Source organism: Dermacentor albipictus, chromosome 2 (assembly GCF_038994185.2).
Source record: "Dermacentor albipictus isolate Rhodes 1998 colony chromosome 2, USDA_Dalb.pri_finalv2, whole genome shotgun sequence".
NCBI classification, from domain to species: domain Eukaryota; kingdom Metazoa; phylum Arthropoda; class Arachnida; order Ixodida; family Ixodidae; genus Dermacentor; species Dermacentor albipictus.
The window spans coordinates 143,772,150-143,788,623 of NC_091822.1; the positions used below are offsets into that span (position 1 = coordinate 143,772,150).

At 46.1% G+C, this 16,474-nt stretch overlaps 2 protein-coding genes across 5 annotated transcripts in view; one reads left to right on the top strand and one right to left on the bottom strand.

Annotated features, from left to right (window-relative positions):
* The window catches only part of LOC135904641 (uncharacterized), a 49,266-nt gene that overhangs the window by 9,340 nt on the left and 23,452 nt on the right, over window positions 1-16,474 (bottom strand). For 2 of the 4 annotated variants that reach the window (XM_070534046.1, XM_070534047.1), the window contains exons 2-7: window positions 15,377-15,512; window positions 10,637-10,783; window positions 9,315-9,408; window positions 4,104-4,134; window positions 2,833-2,949; window positions 2,239-2,291 (exon numbers count right to left, since the gene is read on the bottom strand). In XM_070534046.1, the coding sequence (XP_070390147.1) occupies window positions 2,239-2,291; window positions 2,833-2,949; window positions 4,104-4,134; window positions 9,315-9,408; window positions 10,637-10,783; window positions 15,377-15,512 (578 nt within the window). Of the gene's footprint in view, window positions 1-2,238; window positions 2,292-2,728; window positions 2,950-4,103; window positions 4,135-9,314; window positions 9,409-10,636; window positions 10,784-15,376; window positions 15,584-16,474 lie in introns of all 4 variants that reach the window. The other 2 variants (XR_011512178.1, XM_065435507.2) reach the window with 2 other exon arrangements.
* Window positions 16,274-16,474, top strand: part of LOC135904702 (ESX-1 secretion-associated protein EspK-like) — a 7,424-nt gene continuing 7,223 nt past the window's right edge. Inside the window, exon 1 of the mRNA XM_065435633.1 lies at window positions 16,274-16,367. Coding sequence (XP_065291705.1) covers window positions 16,320-16,367 — 48 coding nt within the window. The 5' untranslated portion in view covers window positions 16,274-16,319. The remainder of the gene's footprint in view (window positions 16,368-16,474) is intronic.

Sequence of the window (16,474 nt, forward strand, 5' to 3'; positions counted from 1 at the left end):
AATTTTAGGGAGATTGTTAAATTCTAGCAACTGGTAGCAAGCCGGCTTTTGGTTAAGGACCCCAAACCTTTTACACAAATACAATATTTTCCCCGAATTTGTAAAAAAAGATTGAACCGCTATATTAACAAATCAATAAGATTATATGAAAACCAGACACCAGTTTTCTGAACGCGTCTGTTAAAGCATCTCAAGCGAAGAGATTTCTGTCCGTTTACGTAAATTGTTTCAATGTTAGCAAGGATTTCGCAATCGTCCTACTCACGAGAACGTCGTATATTCGATACGTCAATTTTTTCGGCGTTAATTTTGGCAACAAATGTTTTGCACAATTTGATAGTGATTTTTATTTCTGAATTACATGCTGACAACTCAATTGGTTCCAAATAATTGTAAGACTCAATATTATCGCAACAAAAATACGACTAAAATTGAAACCAGCTGGCTGCGGTTACTATTTCCTATCATTTTTTTAAATGCAACATATCTCAACAGAATCAGTCGTTGTGAAGACCGAATACATATAGGAGCTCTCGGGCTACAGCTTCTAAAACGCGTGTGTGTGACTTTTCATAAACAGCGTTTTGGATGCGTAACCTTACTTGCCATTATACACGGGTGTCACGCCTCATTCGTTGCTGTGTAGTCCGCAGCGAGCTGTACATATAAGCCGAAATTGTCATCGATAATGTAGAGCCTGTGAGCGTGCCTTTCTTTTTTAGTCCCTATGAAGCTATATTAACAACCGCAAAACTTTGTGCTAACTCTCGGATTTCAGGTTTATCTAAACCACACACGTATGTAAATCTACGATTTCATTATATTTTTACGTAGGAAGACGCAGACGAAAAGCTATATACAAGTGTATTTAGAAGGGAATACGCCGCACTTGGCCAAGGGGCAACAGCCCGCGCTAGCCTCTAATGGTCGCCGTCGTCTTCTTACTGCTCGCCTCTTTGTCGTTGTAAACACTGTTCTGTAGCAACATTCAAGGGCTTCTTTGATTTCATAAAATTTATTAGTGGTATTTATTTGTTTAGTTACTAGTTCTATTAGTTCTATTTATTAGGTACTGCTAAAATTCTTTTGGATCAACATTAGGTGCCACGGAATCCTTGGAAATGCATAATAAGACATGAAATTTTCACCATCGATGTACTGTGACTGAACGCAATTCTCTTTTGGACAGTAGGATAACAAATCCCGACATCAGACTAACATATAATCGCTGCTCGTAGGTATGTCTGAAGGACAAAGGCGACTTAATGGAGAAGCGCATGATACGCACCAGCTTCTTTGATTTACTCGTGTATTCTATATTTGGAATATGCCTTTATAGGGTCTACTGGCTACGTACTTCTGGAAATGTGGTAAGTCCTCAACAGTCTGCAGGGAAGGACATGTTCTACATATAGCCAAAGCGATATGCAATTCCTCAATCTATATATATATATATATATATATATATATATATATATATATATATATATATATATATATATATATATATATATATATATATATATATATATCCACACATCGCTCGTTGCAATCATTCCCCCAACAAGCATCATAAATCACCTTAACCCGCCGTGGTGGCATAGTGTCTTTGGCATTGCGTTGCTATGCCCATGACGGCGTGGATCAAATCTCGGCAGCAGCGGATACATATTGTTGGAGGCGAAATGCAAAACGGCTGTGTTTTGTGGGCACGTTACAGAGCCCCAGGTGGTCGAAATTAATCCTGAGCACCAAACCACGGCGTTCCTAATAATCGTATTGCGGCTTTCGCACGTAAAGCCGCAGAGTTGAACTAAAAACGCTTTCATCCTCATGATGGACACGGCTGCGTCATACATAACCCTGTTTGTTCATGTGATTCGGTGTTTTAATTTCAGCGTAGCTTGTAAGTACCCTAGCGCATGAACATCAAAACTGCATTCATGTATCGTAACATTTGTAAAAAACTTAATGTAAACATTACACGGCATTACACTTGTTGCACTGAATAAAGTTTTGAATTGTTCTCATTATGTTGTGCAACCTTTGAATATTAGTTTCCCGAAACCTTCGCTTCGGATCGATTGTCATGTGTGCAAAAATCTTCACATATTTGAATAGCAATATATTTTCCTTTGATGTAGAACAATGTTAACATTAGGCTTAGCTAGTCATTCGTTTCTTGCACTCAACATAGCAAGCTACACATCGGAACGCATATACGAAAGCACATCTTACGTATGGCGGCCAGGACGTTGACGAACAAATTGATCAAGATAGCCATGTTGGGCCTGAAAAAAAGAAGGTTGTGTCATGATAAAAGAGCAACACATTTTCCTACTTTTCAGGGTCTTGTGCACTGAATGTACTAATTAGGTGACACTAAATAAAACGTCTACTGTCAACTCTCACTCCACCACGATCACCGCGTGACCCCGACTGCCCGGCAAGACGCAAACGGGGATTGAAATGCTCAACTCAAGAAATGAAAGTTTTTATTTCAACGATTCCTGTTTTTATCATTCTCAAACGGCAATAGCAGTTATTTGATGGATCGCTCTGCCTCTGATGAAAACTCATAGATATCCAATCTGCCATGCAGGCGGTGATATTGCCACATACCGACACAATTTTTGAGAAAGAGGCGAATTGGTTCTGCGATTTATGGCGACAATTCATGACCTGACGCGATCTGTCGCTTGTTAGTTAGTTATAGGAATTTGCTTGCCTATTTTATGTGTGCTGTCTCTTGTCTGCATCATTCCGCGTAACATCTTGGTGGAAGTGGCATTCCTTTTGCTCGTCACGACGAAGCTGCTCAGCAAAGCCTACCTGGAGAGCTCCCTCTTGGTGGAGTTTTCCTGCGTGCCCACGTTGCTCTTGAACATTATGTTGATCATGTCTTGTTCAAAGACCAAGTGTGGGGCCACGAACCGGCTGAAGGCGTGGCTGCACGAACCAATAAACGTACAGGTGGATGTTATGTTCCCAAATACAATGTTTAAACTAAAGGTGCCACACCTCAAGTCCACTTCAAAACATGCTAAGATTAACTCATTAGTTAGGGAACTGAATGAAAAGCTACATAACGGTTCAGTGCCCGTAACGGCTGCCTGCAGGCTGCCTGCAAATGCTTTACGCGCCGGGTGAAGATGTAACTCGAGCTACACATAAATTAGAAACCCTGCATGACGCGCACATCACTGAGACATTGTTGCGCATATGCTGCAAGGTATTCCTGGTAATGTATTCAACTTGCTTGTCTACCACATATCGACAGTTCACGCAGTCATCGAAGCATGGTACCACTTGGCACTGGCAAGAAGCCGACGTATCGTTCAACAGTTTCCCTATCTACGTAGGAATTAACACCTATGCCTTTTTCTGGTAACATTCCCCGCCTTTACACCACCTGCATTTCGCAGCAGATACATGACAAATGTATGGCTTTATGAAACGAGAAATGTCGCCATCCAAGCTGGATGCTTTCAGGAACACAAAGTAGCGTTTATTAAGCATCTGGTTGAAGGTTCCTTACACTCTTAAGAAAACGTAAACCCCTTGGGGGTATATTTTCTACGCAACAATAGCGGTCAACTGTCTTGCTTGCGTTTCCTTCGTTGAAAACGCTTCGCTCGGTACTTTCCTGTCGAGAATATTCATACTGATAACGCGCATTCCGTTCACGACTTGCAAGCAGCGGCTTCGCAGCGTTAAAGAAAGGAAATGTGGACAAGACAGACGACGATAATTGTTGTGTGGCAGATATAAACCCCAAAGGGCGTAACTTCTTTAAGAATGCATACTTAAGTATATGTAATTTTTCTGCCGCATTCTCCTATCACGTGGCAATATTTTTCATACTAGTGACTATCTCTTGAGCTAAACTGCGGCTCCATACAACGCACGCATTCCTATGCTGTATTTTCTATTTACCGTGAAACGTATAACGCACACCTATTCATTGCAAATTTAGTGGATTAGTTGACAAATTCACACACAGTAGAAAAATCGTGCGTGAAATTAAACAAAGCGAATAGCAGCAGCTTAGACACTGCTCCGTGTGTTTGCGATTGCGCACGGACTTGCCCGGGCAAGCTCACCTGGAGGGTGCTGATGGACTCTGATGGCAAGCTGCAAAGAGAGCAAGAGAGATAAAGACGGAGTTTCGCCTAGAAGGTGAAGCATCGATTGCGTTAGCAAATTATTGGACAGCTAGACGAAGTAAGCATAATAGTTTTATCAGCCGTATAATATTTTAACATAGGCATACTAACTAAATTAACAAGCATGAACACATCTCAATCGATAACCGCGGAAGCTCGATGTCAAATTAACATTGTCATACTAACTAAATTAACAAGCATGAACACATCTCAATCGATAACCGCGGAAGCTCGATGTCAAAACGCTGGAGTGAGAAGCGCGGTAGCAGCAGCCAGCGAATTCACTTTCGGGCGGCTCTCGCATCAACACTAAGCCACGAGAACACCGCACGGCGGACTGTGTGCCCTTCACAGTTGACTTTCGATATGCAGGGGCCCGGGCGTGTGCGCGCGGCCTCCCGGCACAGAACGCGCAACCCTCCGCTTGAGCCTTGCGCTCGACCGAAGACGGCGCGCTTCCTCCCCGCTTTCTTCCTTCGCGTTCGCGAGATTTAGCCGCAATCCCCCGCGCACACTCGCACGGTGTCGCACGCAATACGGCGTGCGGAGACTATTTGATTGCCCTTGGGTTTTATACGGAGCCTCGGGGCGACGGCAGAAGTGCTACTAGAGGGTCCATATTATTCCTGCCGCAATAAAAACAAAACAATACATCAAAACACCCTACGCTCCACGACTGTCAGAGGAACTGGGCTTACAAAAGTTGTGCGTTGGTTATGTGCGCCTTATCCGACTTGCGAAGTGGAGGTGTACCCCCATACCTCGTACTGATAACGGCTTTGAATGTGGTCGCGGCGCTCGCCATTTCTCTTCGACTTGCCTTCATTTTAGCTGCTGTCAAACTGTCACGCGTGACTTACAGCGTTAGAAAACCACCTTAACAATAAGCACGACATCTATCTATCGATTCAATACAATGCAATTCTGTCAATTTACTCGTAATTCGGCGGCCACATTCGAGCGCATGCTTTCAAGTGGTTCACTTGTCTATGCAACTTTACAACGTTAAAATTATCTCCCTAAAATTTTTTGTGCAACACGGGCACCTGCCACGTGCTGTTCTATTTGTGCCAGTGACGTCACTCCTACCTTACTCTCTGCCCTAGAATCCCGAGTGGTCCTGGAAGTCAACAGGCTGAATGACAAGTGGGCTTTGCCTTTAGCAGCTCTTCAATCCATGTCGTTTTTGTTGGTGGGATTTACAAAACACAAAGGCTCAGAACAAAGAGGCCATCCGTGTTTCTAAAGGCCACGACATAATAAAACGGATGCGTTCTATCCGTTTTAGGCAGTGCTGCGTATGCATTTCTCAATCCATTTGTATATAGCGTTACGTCCGAGTCTTTCGACGTAACAATAATTTCCCGGCCGAGGCTATACTGCTGTGTAAAACGTCACGTTAGACTAACCCTCGCATTGCGAAATGCATCTTAACTTGAAGCTCATGCTTGACGTGATATAAAGGACGCCTGGTGCGAATGCCCCCAAGACGCTCATTGCGTTTCTTCTGGTGCGTTCACGACAGGCGTCATTTAGATCAAGTCATGCATGGGCTTCAAGTTAAGATGCATTTCTCAATACGAGGGTTAGTGTCAAATGTCCTGTACAAAAGTGGTCTGGTTTGGAACATACAGTTTCCAGCAAAATACTAAAGGGAACTGTGGCGCTGTAGTCGTCCTGGAATGATGGGAAGTACATGAATTTGTATGATCTTTGTGATCACGGATTCAGACGTTCTTGTGGCTTTGCATATTACGCTAAATTAGTTTTATTGTAAATTTCAGAGTAATATATACTCGTCGAAGTACAGAAGACACCACGAAGACGCACAATCGCTACTAATTGCAGCGGTTGAGCTTGTCGAGGTGGCCAAATCGAAACGCGCCAAGCGTCTGAAGGGATCTCGTGCCCGCGATAAATTCATAAGGGCGTTTCACATCACTTGTCAATACATGCGTGTCACATTCCTCGTCAATACATGCGTGTCACATTGCTTGTCAATACATGCGTCCGTGGCTTAGCATAAAGACAAAACAAAGGCGTTGGTGGCTTAATGTTTTCGATAACTGGCTTTTATGCTAGAGGTCCAGTGTTCGAATCCTACCGAAACAGTTTTAATAATGTTCATTTAATAATTTATTACTTAATACATCGTTGAAAATGACGAATTTACAAAGGCAAAATGCATTTTGAAGCCATAAGGACGAAGTTTAGGAAAATCCATGTACTTCCCATAATTCTCATGCTGGTACCATCGCTCCCATTGCAGCTCCCGTAGACACCAGCGCCAGTATTCCAGCTAGTAATTATTGTAAAACAACTCTATGACTTAGAATGCAAACCTGGAGATTTTCCGAGACCATTATATCATACAAAAAGCGCCAGATGGGTGACTACATTGCAAGAACTCTAGGCATTTAAGCCGAAAGCCAACAACCGTGGCAGCCAAGGTACATGCCGCCATTATACCAGCGCGAAAAAGATTCTATGCGGTTGGAGCATGACAAATTGACCGATGTGTTTAGGCAAATTGGCTGGTATCTACAGCCTTTAAACTTACGAAGACACACTGAGCTCTGTGAGACGCTATAGTAGAGGGCATAAAAGTGTAAAAAAAAGGTGGCCACCGGAGACACGCTACAGAATCTCAGTGCGCAAAATTTACACATTTCACTTGCATCTCAGTTTTAATGGCCATGAAATGAATGTGTTTCGTTGTGTTTTGAGAAAGATCGCTATAAATGCTCAGCCCTAGCACTGGTACAGAAGTCAGCTTGCACTCATCCCCCTTTAGTGGCAGCTTGTCAAGTGGGCCATTCTGGCTGTAACTCACGTTCAAAAGCGTATCCTTATAGCAATAGGGCACTAACTGCGTCCCGCGCTGTTGTTGCCATAACGGCCAGCATATTAACAATGATCATTGCCTTATTGCCTCCCGGGCACTGCACTTTAGTCTTCAACTGACCCCAACAGTGCAGGAGATACAGCATTTCTGGGCAACAAAATCTATAGATTAATACATAACTTCAGAGGAGCTGTTGCCTCCGTTCTATGAGTTTTCAAATATTGCTGTTCACAAAACAGCGTCAGTAACTCCATTCATGCATGATTGATTAACTGTTTCTGTTTGAAAGGCTCTGACTGATATGGTTAAGAACACGGTATAATCTCATGTTACTCATGTGGTGGGGTGGACCTGGCGGTTTTATATAGTAACGTTTACATTGGCATAATTTTAAGAAAATGTGTAAGAATAAACAATAAACCTACGTCCTTCCAAAACAACACGATAGCTGATTTGCAAATTAACATAACTGGGTGAACAGGCTCCCTCTCTTAAAGAATCAAGCACGCGCATATCAATTTTTCTTGCTCAAGATTTCTCTTTCGGCACATGTTCACTTCTCTGCACCCGCTAACAGATTAAGGTAATATGGCAGTTTTGCACTGAAGGCGAAGCATTGAAAGCAATAGCGAAGTCTAACTTTCCACTCGAACTCTTAGGGCTCATTGACGTGATGCAGCACGCAAGCCAACGCTCGCTGGGCAGAAGTAACTGCACCCTGGCAGCTACCAAGTGTCTCACAACCCTCACCACGTTCGCGTCATTAAGATGGCCGCCAGTGGCACTGTAGGCGCCGCTTCACAACGGAGCACGGTATGACGGCAGCAGGAAGCCATCGACAGTACTAAGTACCCAGTGAGCTGTTACGTAACGCTAGCTAGACGTTTGCTAATTATTGCACTTAATCCAGCGCGTACACATCGGAGCTCAGCAATAACGCCAGTGAGCTTATAGTACGCATGCGCACAACAGTCCTACCGGCTGTGGAAGCCGGTAGGCTGGCCCGCCTCCAGCGTCTAGCCGATTGAGCGGAGTGCTGAAGATGTGTCCACTTCGCTTCGTAATTTTTACAGACAAACTCCGCGCTTCTGGAAACCTCCGGGGGCGAGCGGCGCATGCGCCGTCGATGGCGGCAAAGCACGGTGACGCTTCCAAAGGCTACCGCACGCGAACACCCTTCGACCTCCATATAACTGCCATTGTAGTCAAAATATGTAGATCAAGCGCATTGTTGCAGTTTGACACGAAGCTTGTTTACGTTAGCGAGGTCGCAGCAATACCGGTTGACACGAGCAGCCGGGTTGCTTATAGCTGTTAGCAGTCTACGTCGCCGAGTACGTAGGCGATAGCGATAATTGTGCAGGGAACAACGCTTATTGGAGTTGTATGCAAATGGCACGACACATATGTAAATTCATTTTGGGTTCACACTTTTTCTATCTAACTCGCCATTTTGTGTCTATTTTGTGGCAATGACCATGTGTGGGCGCATAGAGCCTGGATCACATCCAGTTCTACATGCCCTTATTTCCGAAGTTTCTTACACTTCCCATAGAAAATCCCCAGTGACACAAAATGCATACTAGGCCAGTACACCAGCGGGCAGCAATTTCTATACTCAGGCACATACCCAGTGCAGCAGGTTAATTGCCTATTACAACGAAGTTGTGAGCCTCTAAGTGTTCCGCATTTTTGGTGTCCGCGTCCATGGGCAAAAATGCTTCCGCATTATGTTTCCCGGTAAAAATTACTGTTGCGCATGCTGCCGCAGCGTCGGCAGCTTGTGATGTGGGGAGGGACGTCACTAGCCTTTCGTATATAACAGAACCAGCCTAGCAACTGATTTCATTGTTGTCGCAGCACCGCTATGGGTAGGCAACGCATATAATTTCGACTACCGATGAGCCGCGTGAATACGAGCGTGAAAACGAAAAAGAAACGGCATTACGACTGCAGCGTTGCTGCCACTGCGTCGGGGCAGACACACTGTTGCAAGAACACAACAGACAACAGTCCAAGCCGTAAACCACGAAGCACCCGCCCCCCGTTTATTGTCAACGCACCCGTTATATCGTAGCGGGCGGTGACGTCACCCGCAAGCTCGGACGCCGACGTAGACTTGCAACGCGGGCGTCCCTCAGTGGAACGCCGGAGCACTTCCGGTGCGCGTTCTTCAGAGCGCTGGTTGCGTTCGAGGCAACGCCACAACGACCAGCGGCACTGTCTTTCGAAGGTTACCATCATTTCCATTACTCTAAGTTACAATTAGTGCGATCACTCTAATGCAATGATTCATTACATACCCCCATCTGCAGTGCTGACAGCTTCGCCTGACGTGCGCTTTCGCAGGGCCTGGACCGTCTGGACAGCCTGCAGAGTCTGGACAGTCTGGATAGCCTGGACAGTTTTAATGTGTTTGTCATTTTTTTGGGGAGCTTCACCAAGTTTGCGGTGTGTCTCCATCTGTGTGTGAATCTGTCCATGCCTAACATTTCCCGCCAACGTAGGTTATGGGGAGTGGATGGTGAAATAGGTAGAGCATCGGGCTGCGGTCAGGATTCTAAATTAAATGTCAGGCCAACATCTGTCACCGTCTAGGTAGCACAGGGTATGTTTCTCTCCTCAGTGAACCTCTTTATGGGCCACTTACATAAGTCACTGGCTACATGCCACTGTGTGGGCATCGCTCCTCACTTATATATAAATAAAAAAATGAAAAGTAATTGAAATCTTTTTGGCGCCGGGTCAAGTCGAACCGGTGTCATAGACGTTAGGACAATTTTCGCTGAATACCAATTCGGACACGCGGCTAGCGCAGACGTGGCGGCAGCGGAGCTTAAGGGAGCACCGTGTTCAGACGACCGCGCGAGAGAGAGGTGACCAGCTGAATACACCGCTCCTATGTGACGCGTTCCATTGGTGGCGATACTGTGTGTGTGCCTACATTGCCTCAATGCTAATCGCATTAAGATAAACAATTATCGTAAGATTGGGTGCGCCAGAAGTTTTTTTATTCTTATATTTGACAGGCTTTACGGAAGAGACACTAGAGAAGGTGTCGTCGTTGTTCAACAGCACCTCAACGTTTTCTTCAACGCTTCCCGACGCACGTGCGTAATTGAAAAGCGATCAGAAGTGAAGTCTGTTCAGTTCCAAGCGTCTGTTCTTGGCTGGTCGTCGGCGAAATAGTTGTTTCCTATGGCGCTTCGCTGGACGCCGGACGCGTTTCGGTGACGCCCTACAACATTTAGCCCTTACAAATTAAATGTAGAACTACCTTTGGACTCAGTGCAGTGCTTTCCCAATCGCGGCACCAATTCTCTTCCGATTTGTCGCAGTACACTTTAACAAATGCGTTCTTCCCCGTAGAACTTAGGCGTCAGTGGTACTTGGCAGCAATCTATGACGTTAAAAGCAGTTAATGTTTTCCTTCTGAGTCACTTCTTGCTCTTTAATGGGGACTCGATGCGCCAAAGAATGACAAAACCTACGCAAGCCTTCTTGATTGCTTCAGCCATGCGTGGCCCCTTCCACTTTCTGTGCTCTACTGTCACCATGACAGAAGGCATAAATGGGCCTTCTGCCTACAAACAAGGTAGCGTGAAATAAGGGGCATTGCACTTACGTGGTGTTGCGTCCGAATCCTTGGTGGCCCGGTTACCGAATGCACGCGCCGGCGTGCCCACGAGGCGCCGCACCTGATCTTCGTTTGACGATGATGATCGTTATATAAGGCATCGCTGCCTACCGCAGCGCCATGAGAAGGCGCGTGCTTGGAGCCGCCCAAGGGAGAGGAAAAAGAGGATGGAATAAACGCAGTGGCTGAGTAATGTCTCCATTCCTGTCGTACTGAGGAATATGCACGATATAACAATGATGGCAGTCAAAAATGCCACTGATCTCATATCGGTACTAAGCATAAAATTGGGTGGTATTACCACTGATATTCTCTAATTGTCGAGATCAGTGCGTATTACGAGAGCAAGAAGATTCAAAATTTAAAGGAAAGGAAAACAAGTAAAACAAAGGAACAGCCGGTACGGAAATGAAGCAATAAAGAAGACGTTAAACGAACTCTCAAATTTTGATGGCAAGAGTCCATTCTTTGGTGGGTGGAACGAAATGAAGGAGAACGAAATTATGAGCAATAATAGGTAGTAATAAGGGGCATGTGATATACTGCCTTTCTCTACGGCTGTTATGTGATGATGATGGCCTGACGCCATAGCTCGTACCCACACTGGGGCATCGACCAAGAATTGTGTACGTGAACTATTACTTTATGTTTTCAAGTATTACTTAATCAGTGAAAGAAATAATAATCATAAAAAATGAAACAGAGGAGGAGGAGGAAAGAACTTTATTGTGTGCCCTGCGAGTTGGTGGGGAGGGCCAAAGCGGCATCGTCGGCCCTCTGGACGGCCCATAGTTGATCCTCGAGGGCGGGGCTGAGCAGCGCGGCTTCACAGCGTGTGCGAAGGCTGCTGCTAGAGGCCGCGTTTTTTTTAATTGTTATTTATCCCTCGGCATTCTTATAATATATGCTCCAGAGTGGCTCTGGATTCACATGCTTTGCATTTGTCCGTAGGATATACATCCGAATATATGATGTGCGAGAGCGCAGGATTCGGATACGTCCTAGTTTGTAACTGCCGCCATGCGACAGACTGCTTTTTTGTCAATTTTGCGTGAGGTCACGGGAATATGCGGCTTTGTAACCTATAATGTTTCGTAATGTCATTATATGTTGTCATTCTGTCCTCCCACTCCCACTCATTTACCGCACTGTCACGTCCGGAGGGTGTCGGGGCGTCACTTTCGACTGCGGCTCGGTCCGTAAGCCCTCGAGCCGCGTCGTGCGCCGCCTCGTTGTGGCCGTCCTCCGCGAGGGTGTGAGCGGGTGTCTAGGTGAGGTACATCTTTCTTTTGTAATTTTGGCCTCCTGCAAGAAGGTCGCTATCACGGTTGCGTTAGTCTGAGCTACTGTGAACGCTATGGTTATTTCTTCAGCTATCTCGTTACTTGTGGTGCGTATCGTCGCGCACGTCTTGCACCATTTCTCCCTATCGATTACGGCTGCCGTAAACCCCCGTCTGCGACTGTATCCAGCCGTGTCTACGAACACTGCGCCCTTGTCGCTGCCGAATTTCTTCTGTATTTTCTTCGCTCTGTTCTCATGCTGTGTGGGGTAACCTATGTCTAATTTCTCTGGTATGTGTCTGCCTGCTCTAGTCTTAGAGAGGCGTTCATATTGTGGCGTACAATGCGCTTAAATGAGCTCATCTATCGTGTTGTGTAGGCCTAATTGCAGCAACTTGTCCGTGCTGGTGCTGATCGGTACTCCTATGGCTAGTTTGTATATTTCCCGAATGAGGCATTCTAGTTTGATCTTTTCCGCGACCTGCAATTTTAAGCACGGCGCTACGTATACTATTCTACTTATCACGAAGGCCTGTATTAACCTGATCGTGTTTTCCTCTTTCATCCCGCTATGTTTATTTGTTATCCTTCTGATTAGCCTCATGATTTGCGCTACAGTTCCCTCCAGTCTTCTGAGGGAGCCCCAATACGACCTTGCGTATGAGTTTCCCATCGGCCGTCTTTAACTGTATCTCCTCTCTATGGATGAGCTCTTCCCTGTAGTTGCCTGGTTTGCGACCTCTGCGAGTCTGTCTGTACAGCAACAGCTCCGATTTCTCTGCCGAGCATGTTAGCCCTGTTCCCTCTAGATGTTTTTCGATTATTTCGACCGCTGTTTGAATCGTTTGTTCTATCTGCCCGTCACTTCCGTTTCTCACCTACAGGGTGATATGGTCAGCGTATAAGGTATGATATAGACCCTAGATTTCTTGTAGCTTGGCTGGCAGCCCGATTAGCGCCAGATTGAATAGCATCGGTGATAAGACCGAGCCCTGTGGCGTACCTGCGCTGCCTATCTCGATCTCCTCGGAAGCTAGGTCCGCTATCGTGATCTTTGCCTTTCTGTCCGTTACAAAATTCCGTACATAATTGTACGTGCGTTTTCCCAGTCCTAGTTCGCCTACTCTATCTATAGTATCGTTGCATGTGTAACGTTAGCGAAGGCCTTTTTTAGGTACAACCCGAGAATTGCCTTTGTCGATCTGCCCGAATATTCTATGGTTTGATGTTTTAGTTGTAACAGAGCGTCCTGCGCTGAGAGGTTTCTCCTGAATCCTATCATCGTGGGCGGGAGCGCGTAGCAGTTTTCGAGGTAGGTGGTTATCCTCGCTAGAGCCACGTGCTCCATGAGTTTCCCCACGCAAGAAGTGAGAGATATGAGTCTCAAGTTCTCAATTGGCAATCGCTTGCCCGGTTTAGGTGTTAACACGATTTGTGCCGTCTTCAATTTGCTGCGGAATCTGCCCTGCATCCTAGCATTTGTTAATAAATTCGGTTAACTTAGCTATAGACTCATCTTCCAAGTTCCTTAGCGTTTTATTCGTTACACCGTCTAGTCCGGGTGCCGACTTGGTACTGAGTTTCTGTAGGGCTGCCCTGACCTCTGACTCGCCGATTTTGCTGTCTAATTCTTCATTTACCTGCCCTGTGTAGTCAGGGTGTATGACGGGCAGCGCTTGCGAGATGTATCTTTTCTCGATTTCCTTGAGGAAGTCCTGCTCTGTCCCTCGGTACGTTTGTATTAGCCGATTTATATTTCGCCTATGTGCCGACTTTGTCCCGTCCGGGTCTAACAAATATCGAAGGATGTTCCACGTTTTTGCCATTCCTATATGACTGTCCATGTTGTTGCATTTTTCCTTCCATTGTTGTTTGCATAGCTGCTGAGCGTACTATTATGTCCCTGTTCAATTTGGCTATCTTTCTACGAAGCGTCCGGTTGTCTTTTTGTTTTTTCCATCTCCGTTGCAACCCTCCCTTAGCTTCCCACAGGTGTGGAAGTTTACTGTCTACGTTCTCTAAATGCGCCTCCGGCGGGACCGTTTTCGTAGCTGCCGCCACATTTCCCTTTAGTTTTTCGGTCCATTCCTCAATACCTTGTGTCGTGTCGTCGGCCTCCTCCCTTATTTTCCTGAATTTGTCCCAGTCGACAATCTTAAGTGGTCTACCCTTTGCCTTGCGCGGTCCTGCCCTTACCGTTATTTCTAGTATATTGTGATCGCTCCCAAAGTCGTGTTGCGTATTTGTCCACTGCGTGTCCCGTATGTTCTTGGTGAATGTTCAATCCGGCGTAGTATCCGCGCAAACGCTGGTACCCATTCTCGTGGGAACCGATGGGCCGGTCACGAGGGTCAGGCCTTCCTGTTGCGCGTCTAGCCAGAGGTTCCTGCGTTTTTGACTTTCGAATTTGTAGCCCCATGCCGCGCGTTCACCATGAAAATCGCCTCCGATCACTACCGCTCGGTTGACCGCTATGGCTAGGGTTTTTTTAAAGAGCGATCGAAATTTATGGTGTCTGCACTTTGGACTGCTATAAATATTTAATACAATGAGGCTGTCCTTCGTTTTCCGCATGGGTATGAGTTCTAAAAGAATGTGACCGCTTGTCTTAACTTCCGTGTCATGTTGAACGACCGAGTGATTTCGCTTTACCAACGTCGTTAGCGCCTTCGTCTCCACTTCGGCAGTACCAAAGGGCTTGTAACCCGACAATTTTGCCAGCCCATTTGTTTCCTGCATCATTATAATATCCGGGTTTTCTTTGTTCTTTAAGGTGTTCTTGCAAAATGTATCGTTTTCGATCGTGTCCTCGACAATTCCATTGCCAAATCGTGTATCTAATTCGTCTGTCCATGGCGGCGTTAGAGCTTTTCCAATCCCTCGGCGGGTACCGGGGGCCTAGTGTTAAACAGACATTAAAAATCTTATTCCTTTAGTCGATTGTACGAATCCACAAACGGCATCAAATGCGTCCACGTGGCGGAAATTCGAGTACTGACGCACCGAACTTGAGTGGAAAAGTTTATGTTGGTCCTGCCGGACACGCTTGGCGCGTAGCGGGCGCGTCCCACGTAGTACCGACATGGTACCGACACGTAGTACCAACACGTAGTACCGACATGCAATACCTGGCGGCCGCTTCGCGGTCTTGCTGCATGGCCCATTGCTGGACGGCGACTAGTATGCTTCTAAGGGACTTCTCCCACTTGTCCGAGGTACAGCCTAGAAGAGCCTTTCTTCACTCTCGGAGCATGTGCGCGAGTGTCGCCCTGTCTCTGGATGAGGGGCACGTGACTGTGGTACGCGTCGGGATTGAAAACGCGTAACTTTGTAAATGGGCGTGCGGAGCAAGCGTAGTGTTAGCGCATGCGGCCTGTTATATTTTGGGTGTGGCGACGGAAAGATGCGGCGCCCCAGGTGAAGGTGTTTTGCAATTTCGCTGTACGTGGTGAGCGCGTCCCGGTTGTCCTCTAGGTCGACGATGTGGAGTTGTCCGGGAACGTCGCAGTCGGTCAGCGCGCTCGCTGCGTCCTGGGTGATCTTGTTCAGTTTGGGCGGAGCGCCCTTTTCCCGACCGAGATCTGCGGGGAGCCGGATGACAGTGTCGGATGACAGAGCCGGATGACAGAACCGCCAGCGATACGCAGCGATGCTTTAATGGAAGACGAGCAAGAACGTTTGCCTCGCAAACGTGCAAATAAGGTATCACTATATATGATGCTTCGAAGCGCGTTAATTTCTCTGAAGAAAGCTTCGGCCATAATTTTTGGGGAATTGTGGCTTATATTGCTTACTTATTATTCATTTTTGTTATTTCTTATGAGTCAACATGTATATTATTTCGTGCGTTTGCAATAAACGCTCATTTTTTAGACAGCGCTTGTCCCGTGTGTTTCTGTTCCTTAGGCCAATACAATGCAGGTTAGGTTAGATGAGGTTAGGTTTGTTCGCTTCCCTTCTTTTCAGCCGCTGACAACTATAGTCTGTGCTGGTGATAGCATGGGCGGCTTGTAGAACTGGTGACGCGCCAGAAGGAATAGCTTCCGAATTGTATCTTTCCATTATCCGCACCTTGTTTAAATCTGCATGTGCACTTGTCATCATGAAGGCTGAATAACGGAGCAATACTAGTTAAAAGCAGAATGGTAACATCAAAGTGAAAAATTTGGCTTTCCCAACTGCAAAAGGGGTCTTCGATTTTATTTATTTTTCTTCGGTCCATAATATTATCTGGCGGTTTATATCTTCTGATTACTTATGAGCTTTCACATTCGCCCATACGCACCCAAGTCCACAGGTGTCATAATCATCATCGTCAACAACGGCAGCAACATCGATATTGCTTCAAACGCTTCGCACGAACGTAGAAAGAAGAACAAGAAGAAGACATGATCACGTCAAGGAAGGGCGCCATTTACCTTATCGGAATCCACATGGTAAATGTTTCGCTCGCAAAACACTTCTTTGTCGCATTTTGCGCACTTTTATCCTTCGAGGATATCGGCGCCTGGTGACAGAAAATGTGGCTTCGTACAAAGGTTGT